A 15,947-nucleotide genomic window follows, 5' to 3' on the forward strand; every position below is an offset into this window, starting at 1 on the left:
GTGTCATCTCTTTAACACAAGGGATCAATCATGTCCTTTCCCCCTGAGACCTCGGAGGACCTGCCCTGCGGTGCTTTGGTGTCAGGTGCTGGACACAGGATCAATAGGCTTCAGCAGGAAAATACTGGCCCACTGAGCTCCATATTAAATATGGGGGGCTGATATTGACACAGCTGCCTTGGCCAGACAATAAAATAATAAGTAGGATGAATGAGGTCACACTGAGAGGATCATAAAGCATTCACGCACCACTGAGGTCAATCCTTTCAACTTCCTCATACAACTAAACACTCTCAAAGTTGCTTATTTTGTGTACCTAAATAGATTAGAAGAGACAGATGTGATCAGCAGTATAATTTACAGAGACAATAAGCATGTGAGATTAACTATGGGTAAATTTATTTCCTTTTAGCAGGGTTTTTAAGCAAAGTACAGATGTGTACATACAGAGAGGTAGCGGCAGTATTTCATCTCAACCCCCCCACTCCAAAACGACTGGAGGAGGCACACAGCCAAAGGCCTCTTCTTCATTCCATACGGCAACAACAGCCTTGGAAGCCTTCAGAAATAATCCAACGGACAGTGCAAATCATCACAGTGTAGCAAAACATATCGATTGTCAATACAGCTCATCTGTATAAACTCCCGTATCATATAAACTTGCATAACAGAGGACAGTCCCCTCCAACAGATAATAGATAGGCACAACAGATGCTTATAACAGGTACTGACTGTATGGTCATATAGCATAATAATATGCTCCCACAGGTGCACATAGCAAATACAAAAGGTAGTCAACAAAAAAATTAATGTTAATTTTACATTAGATTGACTCATATGTCCAATATTAACACTGTTTAGTTCTTGGAGGATATACCATAAACATAAATAGCTTCTTCTCACATTGTAACATGTTTCTGGTAAAAGTCATATTTCTATGAAATACAGAGATGAATCACTTTTAAACAAAAGTAAGGAATGTGTTTGTTACTATAATGCAAAAAATGGACTATTGACGATTTAAACAATAATCTCAGGAGTAACAGAGCAGTCCCGGTAGTTAGTAGAAAAGCCCAACTAAAAATACATAGTAGAACCTTGATTTGAGAACGGTGATCTAACCCGTCTTTATAAAAGTTCTACTGTATCTTATTTTAATAAAGGCAGGGCTGAATACTGCAATAAGTCAGGAGTCATAAGCCTGAAAACAGAAGTGATAAAACAGAGATGTATTCTGTAGACCACGCTAACATTATGGATGGATTACTATTCCTTATTCAGGTTTAAAAAAAGATACAAAAAAGCATCTGTATAAAGAAGAATCCCTCTTACAAATTTCCCTAAAAACATATTGCCCTTCATTCAGTCATTTCTTTATATATTCAACAGTAAATAAATAGCTAATATTTCCCTCAAATCAATTTAAGGCCTTACACTCTGCCTGACTTCATTACAAAATTGAATTGATATTCTAATGCACAATACAAAAATGAATGTTTCAAATTACATTTGTTGCTATCAGACTTGATAAGCGACTTAACATATTTGATTAAAGATATAAAATCTAGTGTGGGATTAATACATTGATACATTTCAATAAGGTATAAGAGGTTACAGAATGCTGTCCTTTAGATTGCATTACAAGGTGAATAATTTGATTCCCTTTACATCTCTTTGCTGGATCATTCATAAGATGTAAGAAGACACATGCAATGATTAACTACGAACTTAGAAATTGTGCTGATAATTAAACTATTGCTAAATTATAATCAATAATTTACAAGACATTGCAATTAATCAATAACTATTATCTAACCATTCCCTCTCAATCTATGTACTGTAAAAGGAAAAGCAAACACACATCACTATGCTATTTGACCAGTTTTCCAAAAGCACATAGTGACCTGAAAGTGGTCTCTCTGAATAGGAGTCAGTCCACTTGGTCCTTCTGTAGTTTTAGTAACATTCTCTTCATTGTGTTGCTTCACAAAGAGAATGTTGATAGGATGTTGTCTTGGCTAGAGGAGCGTTTATAGCCAGATGAAGAGCGGAAGTAGGTCTCTCCGTCCGTGCTGATGTCATCCTCATCATCATCGTCGTCCAGAGGAGCAGAGTTGGTCTTACGCCTTCAGGGAGGGGAAACTAGTGTTATTCTGGGTGGAGAGCTGGGTAAGGTAGTTTACACAGTATGAAAGTGTTACAGTTTGAGAGAAAGTGGGCTAAAGCCTCCACACATTGCATTTTAATATGTTCGTGTTAGACTACATTGCTCAGGAAGGTGTGAGTAATACCCTAGAGCAGTGGTAGGGAATATGTTCAGATGTTTTACAGTGGGTTTACATAATGTGTGTGCAATTGTGAAACTTTATAAACATGTGCTTTACACTGTGGAATCTCTTGGTGCATGCTGTTAGCTTCAGCTGGCTAGAGCTGCATTACAATTAACTAGGTGAACAAATACCAAAGCAGAATGAGCATGTTCTTAGCGTCTTCTGTTAGCCGTGTATATTTAGCCTTTTTACCTCATCTCGCTGCGCAGGGATTTGAGCTGGCTCTGGAGCTGCTCGTTGGCCTCCTGCTGTTCATCCAGGTCTCTCTGCAGCTTCTTCTTGCCGTGTTCCAGCCGGTCAATCTCCTCCTCCGCCTCGTCCATCTGCCTCTTCAGGGCTTTCAGACGCAGGTTCAGCTGCAAGAGGAACACCGAGGGTTAAAACAGCTTTGTGTGTGTGTTAGTTAAACACAGCTGTGTGTGTGTGTGTGTGTGTGTGTGTGTGTGTGTGTGTGTGTGTGTGTGATATATATATATATATATATATGTGCATGTTGCATCCTGACCTGGTCCTTCTGATCCTGCAGTGAGTGGTGCTCTTCATCAACTTGCATCATCATCTCCTTCACCTTCCTCTCCAGCCTCCGGTTCACCAGCTGCAGGTTGGCACGGTCCCTAGAAAACACAGCATCATGGGTAAGACTACCTATCTGCTACATGTCACATACTGTAGCAGTACATAAAACACTCTGGAAACCACAAGGTAATTGGCCATATGCCACATACTGCATGCATCTACACATAGTATGCAGTACTATGCACTAAGAGTACTAAGAATGTAAAACTAAACTAACCAACCTAAAGAACCAAGGTTAAGTGCAATGTGACTTAATTAGAGCCAGACAGCTTCTGTAATGAGTCTGTAGGCAGCACTGGTCCCTATAGCAGGACCTCTCTTCTCCCTCCAACCCCTACCCCAATCCCACCTCTCCCTAGGAACCCATCCCAACCCCAACCCCAACCGTACCGCTCCTCTCCCTCCAGCCTCTCCTCCAGCTCCTGGATCCGGCTCTCCAGCTGGCTCACCAGGCCCTCCTTGTTAGACTTCTGGGAGCCCTCCAGATGGGCTATTCTACTCTTCAGGTCCTTGTTCTGTTAGAAACAGTGTGAGAAACAACTAGTTCTACTTTATTTAGCTAATGTTTTGGTCAACAAGACCATTTTCAGAGCAGGAGTATAGAGATGGAGACAGAGAAGGACAGATAGAAGACAAAGATGGATTAGATGAGTGCATGTTTTGGTATGAGCCTAATGGACTTTTCACAGATAGACTGCTGTTGTTTCCCCCCCAGACAGGAAGGGAAGAAGGAGTGGGAAGAACAGGGCAGTGTGTACCTGTCTCTCCAGAGTCATCTTGTCACACTCCAGGTCCTGTCTGCCAGCCCTCTCCTGCAGGAGTTCATTCCTCATCTGCTCCACCTGTCAATCAGAGCGGAGAGAACCTTCATCTCAATGGTTACACAACCTGAGAACACAATTATTATGAGAGGCTGCTCATGCGTCGGTAGGAAGAACCCTTCCTGTATGTGTAGGTGTGCAGTTGTTGTAGTGTCTTACTCAAGGTGGAAGGAGCCTTCCTGTAGCTAATTGGTGGTTTGGATATTCTTATTTCGGTTGCATTCCCCTGAACTGATCTCACGTCAGCTCTCAGTAATCTACATTCAGATAGACTCAGAGTAATAAATCAGTCATATTTAGATGAACCTATCATAGCTAGTGCTGGGAATGCACTTAAGCCCCACAATTCCTCAGGGAGTTGAACTTCTCTCCAAAAGCCAGACAGAAAAATGTAAATGTTAGCTTTTAAGCTTGACTATTTCTGTGAAAGATTAGAAACCGAGAATAATAAACAACCTTTGACTGGTTGGTTTGCTTTAATTAGTTAGGATTACAAACTCAAACTGTCAAACTACTTCATTGTCTCAGAGAGAAAGAGAGAATGAGAGAGAGTGAGAGAGAGAGAGCGGGAGAGACAGACAGACTAGTTCAAGGGAATACAGATGTGGATGGAAAAAAGACAACTAATCGACAATTGTTTTTGCGAGGGGAGCTTAGTATGGGTGATATTTTATGCCAATTAGTGTGTGAAGGTGGGCTGCTCTGATGAACGATGGGCCACATAACTGGTGTGCCCGGTGCAGTGCTTGAGGGAGCTGATTCAGCAGACTGGAACAGACAGCAGAAACTAATCTGCTTTGTGAGAGACGGCGGGAGGAGAGAGGAGAGATTACTCTCATTTAGACAGGAGAAGAGCACCTGGTGCCAGGAGAGGCGCAGGTGTTCTTCCTGCCGCCCCCGCCCCCCCACTCACTTCCAGCCATCATGGCCATGCAGACCCCACTCTCTCCGTCCCCCTCTCCCCCCGACCACCACCACCACATCCTCCTATCCTAACCTCATCCACTTCACTATGACTGTACACCACTCCACTGTTGCCTTGGCAACTCACCTTGGCCCAGTGTTGCGGTAATGCCACTTTGTCTAGTGCTACTCTTTTCTCTGTGCCAGGAGTTTCTTGCCTTTAAGGAAATGTAAGTACTTGTTCACTCCTTTTAGGCCTCTCATACTTTTGTTCAGGTCTTTACGTTTTCATCCATTTCAAGGTTGGAGGACTGTGCAGACTTAGCCCTTTAATCTTACCATAGCTGGACAATGAACCTGACCGTAAAATAACTAGTCCTATCTTTGTTAGACACGAAGAATGCATCATGATTGCATTGGCAGTATGTAAATCAATGAGAGCACAGTGAATTGCAGAGGTATTGCAACAGGGTAGATCCTTGGAGGTAAATGCACTTAGCACGTGTTGAATAATACAGAACACATCCTAGAAGAAAAAGCTTGTCCTGTACATCAATTGTATCTGGAATAACGTCCCTTCCTCTTGAAAAAGCACCGAACCAACAGTCTCCTGATCTGAGTTAGCAACCCTTTCTGACAACAACTCTTTCTTCAGGAAGCATGTACTCTTATCTCAATCTGAGTTTATAATGGCTACATCAGCAGGTTTATCAGAGGGGAAGGAAAGCTGCAGTGTTTAGGTCTGACTCCCTCAGGATGTGAGAACTATGATCAGCCACAAGAAATGGATTTGTAACTGAGACGCAGTCACAGCTATGTGAACTCCATTGCCGTAAACTTGATACATTTGGCAGTGTGCATATTTTGGCTGAGGTGGTGCATTAAAAGGGGTATTTTGTGACTGATGCATGAAAATTGGATTGGCGCTTTTACACTGAGCAGGCAGCCTGCCAAACTGAACGATTATGCAAGATCCTCTTACATGGCAATAACCCCTCTGCTCTCTCCAGAACACAAATTAACTGGGATAGTGGGATTTTTGGGTGGCTGTTCCATACAGGGGGGCCCACACACACACGCAATGAAGAATGGCTCGGTGTGTAGGTCTGTGTGTGTGTGGGTATTTGAGCTGTCAATGGCGGGAGGGGATGGCAGACAAGCACAAATAACTGATAAGCTTAGATGTCACATTATGCCAAGCTGCTCTGGAATGACTGTACTTGAAATGCTTTCTGTCTTTTGCAGATGATAATGAAGTTAATGGAGTTTAGGAGTGTGACTCCCGGTCACAATAGAGTCAGAGACAAATTGGTGAATGACCTTGGTGAACCATGGTTAATGAATGTTAGAATGCCCCACTGACTGGAGGTCAGTTAGAGTGGTCAGTCAGGGATAGTGGTAAGGACTCACCTGTTCTCTGCCTCGGTCTATCCTGACAATCAGCAGGTCTCCACTTTGCTTTTCCTCATCCAGATCCAGCTCCAGCTGATTGATCCTGTCCTGCAGTACACAGCATCAACATGGTAATAACAATGACATTATTATTTGACCTTGCTATAAACATGGGGTTGCTTTTCTGAATGACGGCTTTAGATTTCCTTCTGCAGTGTTTGCCATCACACCACCATCAACAGCAGAGGCCTGCAGTACACATGACTTGTGTCTATAACAAACTCAAGAAAGAACCCAGCTAGCACATTTGGTTCCTTGGAAAATGTGGGATTGTATGTTTTTGATTTCACATTGGTTATGGGAAGCTATACATGCTATCTATAGCTGACCGGTAAAACTGAACGTTTTTTTTAAACGTTCTGAGAACAGAAGTAAAAATGTTGCCTTTTCTGGGAACGTGCATTTTTTGGTTGCAGGGAGGTTCTGAGAATGTTTTACTCTGGTTTCTTGAATGTTTTCCTAGGAGGTTTTATTAACGGTCTGAGAACAGAATTTATAGGTTATTTGGAGGTTTTTAAATAATTTCATAAAATTTTTCACTGAATCATTTAATAAGACTTTTAATAACACTGACATCTTATTTTGCTTTAACTCTTTAGCACAGATAGGACACATAGAAATGAATTTCCTTAGACATTAATCTTGCAAACACATTTCTTTTTTATTGTGACACGGCATCAGTGAGATTCGAACCTATAAATTGTTGCATCCCCAGTTAAAGGAAGGAGGTTCTTTTTAGTTATTGCAAAGAGAAACTCGACAGTATAAAGCATTAACATCATGGAAAAGGGTTTATTTCCAACATGACAACGGATACAACATAGCCAGTTCAATGAGGGCCTGCCAATTAAGCTATGCGCATCCAATCAGATACATACTTCTAATATCACGCACTGAACACGAGCATACCATTTTAACCAGAAGCAGCATAAATCATTTACATCCAGTGATTTATAAAGTTCTCAATGAATATGTACAGTTTTCATATATAAATAGGACATATGGAATGTCATTTACACAAACACAAGGCAGGTAAAGGTAGAGCACATCCTCCGATAATTCTTATTTAGATATTGTTCAATAATTATTTACTTAATCAACATTAAGACTCACTCCTCTTTACATACATTTTTTTCAATTGAAAAATCTGCACATCTCTCAAACCCTACAGATCCTCCCTTGTAACTTCAACTAGTTGAGAACCTTACTCTCTTATTTGAACTTTAACTATGTTTATTTTAACAACTCCTGAGTACATAACCAATTTACTGCGTTTTTAACATTTCAGGATTCTTCAAAACAAGTTGTTACACATTTCTTTGTTAAAAATAAAAAATAAATGATTCCCAGTAGTCCTTTTACAAGTCCAGCCTCTGTGGTGGACGTTTGTTACGGACAGGACGGGGTCTCAGAACAACATTCTGAGGCTGTGGTATAGGCATCTCAACTGTTTCAGCAGCTGTACTCTGAGGCATATTGATCACATTGTCCATCTCATTGTCCATATCAATGTCATCAACATCATAGTTCCAAGATCCTCCTACATAAAGAGAACCATCTCCCTCTGCAAGAGCATCACCTTGTCTTCTTGGCTTGATGTTCAACATCTGATTAATGTCTTTTCACACAGTTACCCTCAACATTACCCATGTATGTAGCAAGAACCAGAACCTCAGTTATCACACCATTCAGCCATATTTCTCCTCCCCTGTAATTATTTACCAAGACCTCTTGAACAACAGAGAAGGATCTGACCTTCTGTGGTTTGTCACTGACCCCTCAGTCTGTTCACTCGGCAAGAACTGTGGTTTAACCAGGGACAGTCGTGTACGAACCTGTCTCTTTAAGAATAGCTCTGCTGGCGTTTTGCGTGTACTAGTATGTGGTGTGTTGCGGTAGCCATATAGGAAGTTAGCGACACAATGCTGTAACGTCATACCACCTACTGCTCTGTTCTTAGCTAGCGACTTCTTAAGATTTTGCAGTAGCCTTTCAGCTAACCCATTTGAGGCTGGGTGATATGCAGGTGGCGTGGTATGCTTAATACCGCTCAATTTTAAGTACGTTTTCATTTCACAGGAAGTGAATTGTGGGCCATTATCTGTGACTACTTCCTGGGGCAGACCATAGGAAGCAAACAGATTTCTGAGTACCTCAACAGTTTTAGCTGAAGTAGTACACTGCATGTGTACAATTTCTGGCCATCTAGCATAAACATCCATAACAATCAAAAACAATTGCTTGTGGTCTTCTGCAAAGTCTAAGTGAATTCTCTCCCATTGACCTGATGCCCATTGCCATGAACTAGCAATTTTGCAGGCATGCTACACTTCTGCTTGCATATGTCACAGAGACTTACTTCAGTTTCAATATTTTCATCAAGAGTAGGCCACCAGAGAAGACTTCTAGCTAAGGACTTCATCTTAACTACACCCCAATCACTCATGTAGTTCTGCCAATAGTCTGCTTTGCAGGCTTTGTGGAATCACCACCCTGAAACCCCAAAGAATACAATCATCCTCAATGGTAAGTTCAAACTTTCTTTTGACATAAGGTTTAAAGACTTCGTCTGGTCATGGTTTGGCCAACCTGACATTACATACTGCTTAACCATTTTCACTCTATACACTGGATTTGGTGTAGGACCCCTACAATCACCCAGTGGGAGTCTGGACAACGCATCTGCATTGCCATGCTGTCATGTTTCTAAAATCAAAGACCATCGCTGCATTCTAGCTGCTGCAAGTGTTGAGACACCTGTCTTAGGACCAAGAATCATAAGAAGAGGCTTATGGTCTGTCAGCATGGTACATTTCCTACCATACAGATACTCATGAAATTTCATAACTCCAAACACCAGTCCTAGTGCTACTTTCTCTATTTGAGAATAGTTCCTTTCTGTTTGGTAAGCATCCTAGAGGCAATTGCTATAGGTTTCTCAGAACTATCCTTCATTTAGTGAGAAATCACTGCACCTACACCTACCGCTGAAGCATTACAGGCTAGTATGAGCAGTAGCTCCGGGTTGTAGTGAACTAACACCTGGCTAGTAAGTAAACTCAGCAAAAAAAGAAACATCCTCTCACTGTCAACTGCGTTTATTTTCAGCAAACTTAAACATGTGTGAATATTTGTATGAACATAACAAGACTCAACAACTGAGGCATAAACTGAACAAGTTCCACAGAGATGTGACTAACATAAATTGAATAATGTGTCCCTGAACAAAGGGGGGGTCAAAATCAAAAGTAACAGTCAGTATCTGGTGTGGCCACCAGCCGCATTAAGTACTGCAGTGCATCTCCTCATGGACTGCACCAGATATGCCAGTTCTTGCTGTGAGATGTTACCCCACTCTTCCACCAAGGCACATACAAGTTCTCGGACATTTCTGGGGGGAATGGCCCTAGCCCTCACCCTCCGATCCAACAGGTCCCAGACGTGCTCAAAGGGATTGAGATCCGGGCTCTTCGCTGGCCATGGCAGAAGACTGAATTCCTGACTTGCAGGAAATCACGCACAGAACGAGCAGTATGGCTGGTGGCATTGTCATGCTGGAGGGTTATGTCAGGATGAGCCTGCAGGAAGGGTACCACACGAGGGAGGAGGATATCTTCCCTGTAACGCACAGCGTTGAGATTGCCTGCAATGACAACAAGCTCAGTCCGATGATGCTGTGACACACCGCCCCAGACCATGACAGACCCTCCACCTCCAAATCGATCCCACTCCAGAGTACAGGCCTTGGTGTAACGCTCGTTCCTTCGATGATAAACGCGAATCCAACCATCACCCCTGGTGAGACAAAACCGCGACTCGTCAGTGAAGAGCACTTTTTGACAGTCCTGTCTGGTCCAGTGACGGTGGGTTTGTGCCCATAGGCAACGTTGTTGCCGGTGATGTCTGGTGAGGACCTGCCTTACAACAGGCCTACAAACCCTCAGTCCAGCCTCTCTCAGCCTATTGCAGACAGTCTGAGCACTGATGGAGGGATTGTGCATTCCTGGTGTAACTCGGGCAGTTGTTGTTGCCATCCTGTACCTGTCCCGCAGGTGTGATGTTCGGATGTACCGATCCTGTGCAGGTGTTGTTACACGTGGTTTGCCACTGCGAGGACAATCAGCTCTCCGTCCTGTCTCCCATTAGCACTGTCTTAGGTGTGTCACAGTACAGACATTGCAATTTATTGCCCTGGCCACATCTGCAGTCCTCATGCCTCCTTGCAGCATGCCTAAGGCACATTCACGCAGATGAGCAGGGACCCTGGGCATCTTTCTTTTGGTGTTTTTCGAAAAGCCTCTTCAGTGTCCAAAGTTTTCATAACTGTGACTTTAATTGCCTACCGTCTGTAAGCTGTTAGTGTCTTAACGACCGTTCCACAGGTGCATGTTCATTAATTGTTTATGGTTCATTGAACATGCATGGGAAACAGTGTTTAAACCCTTTACAATGAAGATCTGTGACGTTTTTGGGATTTTTACGAATTATCTTTGAAAGACAGGGTCCTGAGTTTAGATGTCTCTTAGCTTCCTCAAAAGTACTTTTCTGTGGCTTTTCTGTGACCATTCCCATTTTACACCTTTCTGCAGTAGAGGGGTCACAGCCTTAACTATGGTAGACAGAGTTTGAATTAATTTTCCATAATAGTTAAGTAACAAAAGAAAATACCTGAGCTCAGTGGTGTTTGTAGGAATGAGAGCCTTCTCAATAGCTTCAGTTTTCTGTTTCATGGGGTGCATCCCCTCTACATCTATCACATGACCTAGATAGGCTACGCTGTTCTGGAATAACATCTCTCTTTTAACCTTCAGACTGCAGACTTTCAGTCTTTTTAGCACTTCCTCAAGATTTCTCATGTGCTCTTCTGTGTCACACCCTGTGATAAGTATATCATCAAGATAGCAGACTACCCCATCTTTACCTTGTAGGATCTGATCTATTATTTTCTGAAAAATAGCTGGAGCACAGGCAACACCATTAGGAAGCCTGTTGACCCTAAACAACCCCTTACGTGTATTAATGGTGAGATAGTGCTTAGAGCTCTCCTCTAGTTGTACTGGCTGGTATGCCTGTCACAAATCCAGCTTTGTGAACTTCTCACCCCGTCAGCTTGGTGAACGAGTTCTGCGTTTTTGGTAACGGATACTGATCTTCTTCCAGCCACGGATTGATAGTTACCTGTATCGTCTGTTTTCGGTATACACACACAATTGGAGCAGCCCATTCACTGTAGTTAACTGGAGTAAGGACCCCTTCTGACTCCAACTTGACAAGCTGTTTTTCAACAGCTTCTCTAAGTGCAGAGATTTTCCCTCTTAGAACTAGTGACTCTTTACTGTACATTTTTAAACACACAGTTTGCAGGTGTTATGTTCCCCAGTTTCTGTGTTGTTGTGTGTTTGTACAGTTGAAGTCGGAAGTTTACATACACTTAGGTTGGAGTAATTAAAACTCGTTTTTCAACCACTCCACAAATGTCTTGTTAACAAACTATAGTTTTGGCAAGTCGGTTAGGACATCTACTTGTGCATGACACAAGTAATTTTTCCAATAATTGTTTACATAATTCACTGTTTCACAATTCCAGTGGGTCAGAAGTTTACATACACTAAGTTGACTGTGCCTTTAAACAGCTTGGAAAATTCCATAAAATTATGTCATGGCTTTAGAAGCTTCTGATAGGCTAATTGACATAATTTGAGTCAATTGGAGGTGTACCTGTGGATGTATTTCAAGGCCTACCTTCAAACTCAGTGCATCTTTGCTTGACATCATGGGAAAATCAAAAGAAATCAGCCAAGACCTCCACAAGTCTGGTTCATCCTTGGGAGCAATTTCCAAACTCCTGAAGGTACCACGTTCATCTGTACAAACAATAGTACGCAAGTATAAACACCATGGGACCACACAGCCGTCATACTCAGGAAGGAGACACGTTCGGTCTCCTAGAGATTAACGTACTTTGGTGCGAAAAGTGCAAATCAATCCCAGAACAGCAGCAAAGAACCTTGTGAAGATGCTGGAGGAAACAGGTTCAAAAGGATCTATATCCACAGTAAAACGAGTCCTATATCGACATAACCTGAAAGGCCGCTCAGCAAGGAAGAAGCCACTGCTCCAAAACCACCATAAAAAAGCCAGACTACATTTTGCAACTGCACATGGGGACAAAGATCATACATTTTGGAGAAATGTCCTCTGGTCTGATGAAACAAAAATAGAACTGTTTGGCCATAATGACCATCGTTATGTTAGGAGGAAAAAGAGGGAGGCTTGCAAGCCGAAGAACACCCTCCCAACCGCGAAGCACGGGGGTGGCAGCATCATGTTGTGGGGGTGCTTTGCTGCAGGAGGGACTGGTGCACTTCACAAAATAGATGGCTTCATGAGAAAGGAAAATTATGTGGATATATTGAAGCAACATCTCAAGACATCAGTCAGGAAGTTAGAACTTAGTCGCAAATGGGTCTTCCAAATGGACAATGACCCCATGCATACTTCCAAAGTTGTGGCAAAATGGCTTAAGGACAACAAAGTCAAGCTATTGGAGTGGCCATCACAAAGCCCTGACCTCAATCCTTTAGAACATTTGTGGGCAGAACTGAAAAAGCGTGTGCGAGCATGTTCGCCTAGAAACCTGACTCAGTTACACCAGCTCTGTCAGGAGGAATGGGCAAAAATTCACCCAACTTATTGTGGGAAGCTTGTGGAAGGCTACCTGAAACGTTTGACAAAAGGTAAACAATTTAAAGGCAATGCTACCAAATACTAACTGAGGGTATGTAAACTTCTGACCCACTGGGAATGTGATGAAAGAAATAAAAGCTGAAATAAATAATTCTCTCTACTATTATTCTGACATTTCACATTCTTAAATAAAGTGGTGATCCTAACTGACCTAAAACAGGGAATTATTACTAGTATTAAATGTCAGGAATGGTGAAAAACTGCGTTTAAATGTATTTGGCTAAGGTGTATGTAAACTTCCGACTTCAACTGTATGTGTGTGTATTTCAGGATGGCTTCCTGGATTCCAAAGCAGCTGATTGGTCGGCCCATCACTAATTGGAGCTCTGACCCCGCCCTCTCGTCAGGGGATACAGCTGACTGCAATTATCGACTCCTTCTGCAGCTTTAAAAGCCAGTGTTTCTTTGTTAGCAGAGAGAGCTTCTTTGTATGTCCTGTGTTGGTCTAGTAAATTTGTTGAAAATGGTTTTGTAGCTGTTCCTGTAGAGGTATGTGTATACCGTAGTACCTAGTGTTTTTGGTTTATTTAAATTGTCCACTAAGTTTGAATTATTCTGTTTCATTTGTTCCCAGGGGGGGAAGGGGAAGGCACCTTGGGAGTTTTTAGGCAAGGGGCCTGCGGGCATACATATACCTGTAGTATTTACTCTGTCTCTGCACGCTAGGTAAGACCTGGCCGGACCACCCGCTGTATTTTGGTTATTGCGCCAGGTGTTAAGAATGGGTAGGCAGGTAAGGTAGGAGAGGGGGAACTTTAACTTTTCTTTGCTTTGGTTCCGTCCAGCCCCTTTTCCCCACTTTACCGTGTGAGGGAAGAATAAATTCAATAAATGTTGAGTCTCACATCTACCCTTACATACACAGTACGGTTTAGTAATGTCTTTACCTGTATTTAATACAAACAGTTCAATTCCTTTTACTTTACCCAACTCAGTCAGTGGCTAAAACAGCCGATGTCCCTTTATCAGATGTCTGGCTCTCATGTGAGATGTAATGCTCATCACTCTGGCGCTGGAGTGTGACGTAATGCTCATCTCTGTTGCAATGACGTTCTTGCCTCTCTCTCGCTGGTGTTCGTTGCTCTGGTGCTGATCATCGTTGCACCTCTCATCTTCCTGCAGTTGAAGTAAGGAGGCCTCTCCCTCCGTAGCATCCAGGTGCTTGTTCCATTTCGTTTGCTTCGTAATTTTTTTCCTCACTTGACACATGCCCTGGCTATGTGTCCTTTCTTCTTGCACTCCCGACACTCAAACCTTGTAGCGGCACTCATCTGGCTTGTGCCCTTTTCCCGCGCAATGGTAACATGGTTTACCTGTTGTCTCTTCTTGGCAACGCTTTTCTTCTCGCCTGCATTTGCTTAAAGTATTTTGTGAAAACTGCTGTGCACTTTCTTTGTTAATTCAAAGGTATTGTCATGTATCATGTATTGACTCAAGAAACTGAACAAATTTACATGTGGCTAATGCTTTTCTTAAACTAGCCAAGTACTCACTAATAGACTCTCCCTCGAGTTGAGTCCTTGACTGAAACTTTCATCTTTCAGTAATAAAATTTGTACGTAGTGACTTTTCAACAGCGCGACCAACTATCAACATTTTTTCACTTGATTTCTGTGGAGCACATAAGTCCATTAACAAATTGTGAGACTCTGCCAACAATAAGAAAAATGGCGTTTGACTTATCCTCGTACTTGAGTCCATTAACTTCAAAATACTGTTTGAAACTGTCCTCAAAGTGAAAATCCTCAGCCTTGCCGTCGGCACTAGCTTTTCTACAGACTGTCTCGACGGAGCTTGCACATTCTTACTCGCTCTGTTCCCCTTCAGACGAAAACTCTGGTACCTTGTCGCCAATCTGTTGCAACCCCGGTTAAATGAAGCAGATTATTTTTTGTTATTGCGAAGACAAACTTGACAGGTTAAAACATTAACATCATGAAGATGGTATTTTTCTAATGTGACAAGGGATACAACATAGCTGGTTCCAAGCTGAGTCCATCTGCACCCGCTCAAAGGAAGCACACTTGAATACCCTGGCCAACAACCAATGAGGGCCTGCCAATTAAGTTAAGCGCATCCAATCAGATCCATATTTCCAATATCACACACTGAACATGTGCACACCATTTTAACCAGATGTGCATAATAACATGCTGCTTATCTCTCAAACTACAATCTTCTGTTCTCTATCCATGGAATTAGTCCACTCAGCAAGTACTGAAATTCCCACAGAATTTGTCTCTTAACGTTCTTTGAACAATTTCAGAACATGCCCAATGTCAAACCAGTTGGAGAATGTTCCTAGAACATTACAAACATTTTTATTAAATGTAACCATGTTTGAACTTTTAGGAAACTTTCTGTTAAAGTAATGAAATACCAAGAAAATGTTATTTTGTCAAATACCTTAAATGTGCCAAGAATGTTCTAAAACCAAGTAACTATCCTGCACTATTCCCAGAAAGTTGTGGGAAGGTTGTATGCAAAATAACCATAGGACAACGCTGCTCTCACCAAGCTCTAAGAAACATATGGTTCTCAGAACGTTATGTGCTAGCTGGGAACTGTTCCTTCCTCAGGACTGGAGTACAAACAAACAGACGAAATGGAAGGACTAGCATACACTGACTGAAGACAATTAATACAGCACAAAAAGTCTCCATGAACACATGTGTATAATTTAGAGACAATGTGAAATTAATAATTAAGATATTCCTCCATACCTCCATGAGTTTGACCTGTCGGAATTTGTCATCCTTGGAGTGGGCTTTGGTCTCTGCCTCCACCTCCAGGTCATAGACTTTCTGCTCCAGGGCCTTCTCCTTGAGCACCGAATCATCCCTCTCCCTCTTACACTGCCTCAGGTCTTCCTCCACATGGCTCAGCTGCAGGACACACACCACACATACTTTTAAAACAGAATGGAAAACAAGTTTTGTGAATGCCTCCTACTCATTTACCAGTACACCACAGCGAACAATAAACCACACATATGTGTCATACTGTTACAGTAACATCCATACCTGTCATGCATGCTTTAGCAATGCAATTTCAGCAGTGGCCACAAGATGCCATCTGTTCCTTTAACAATAGTGACTTAAGAGAAACTTTCAAAAAC

General features: G+C 42.3%; 1 protein-coding gene across 1 annotated transcript in view; it reads right to left on the reverse strand.

The window, feature by feature from the left end:
* Positions 1-377: 377 nt before the first annotated feature.
* LOC139562739 (cingulin-like protein 1) overlaps positions 378-15,947 on the reverse strand; it is a 42,424-nt gene continuing 26,854 nt past the window's right edge. The window contains exons 13-19 of the mRNA XM_071380707.1: positions 15,553-15,714; positions 6,041-6,130; positions 3,665-3,748; positions 3,297-3,421; positions 2,836-2,944; positions 2,523-2,686; positions 378-2,126 (exon numbers count right to left, since the gene is read on the reverse strand). Coding sequence (XP_071236808.1) covers positions 1,985-2,126; positions 2,523-2,686; positions 2,836-2,944; positions 3,297-3,421; positions 3,665-3,748; positions 6,041-6,130; positions 15,553-15,714 — 876 coding nt within the window. The 3' untranslated portion in view covers positions 378-1,984. The remainder of the gene's footprint in view (positions 2,127-2,522; positions 2,687-2,835; positions 2,945-3,296; positions 3,422-3,664; positions 3,749-6,040; positions 6,131-15,552; positions 15,715-15,947) is intronic.

Source organism: Salvelinus alpinus, chromosome 33, assembly GCF_045679555.1.
Source record: "Salvelinus alpinus chromosome 33, SLU_Salpinus.1, whole genome shotgun sequence".
Taxonomy (NCBI): domain Eukaryota; kingdom Metazoa; phylum Chordata; class Actinopteri; order Salmoniformes; family Salmonidae; genus Salvelinus; species Salvelinus alpinus.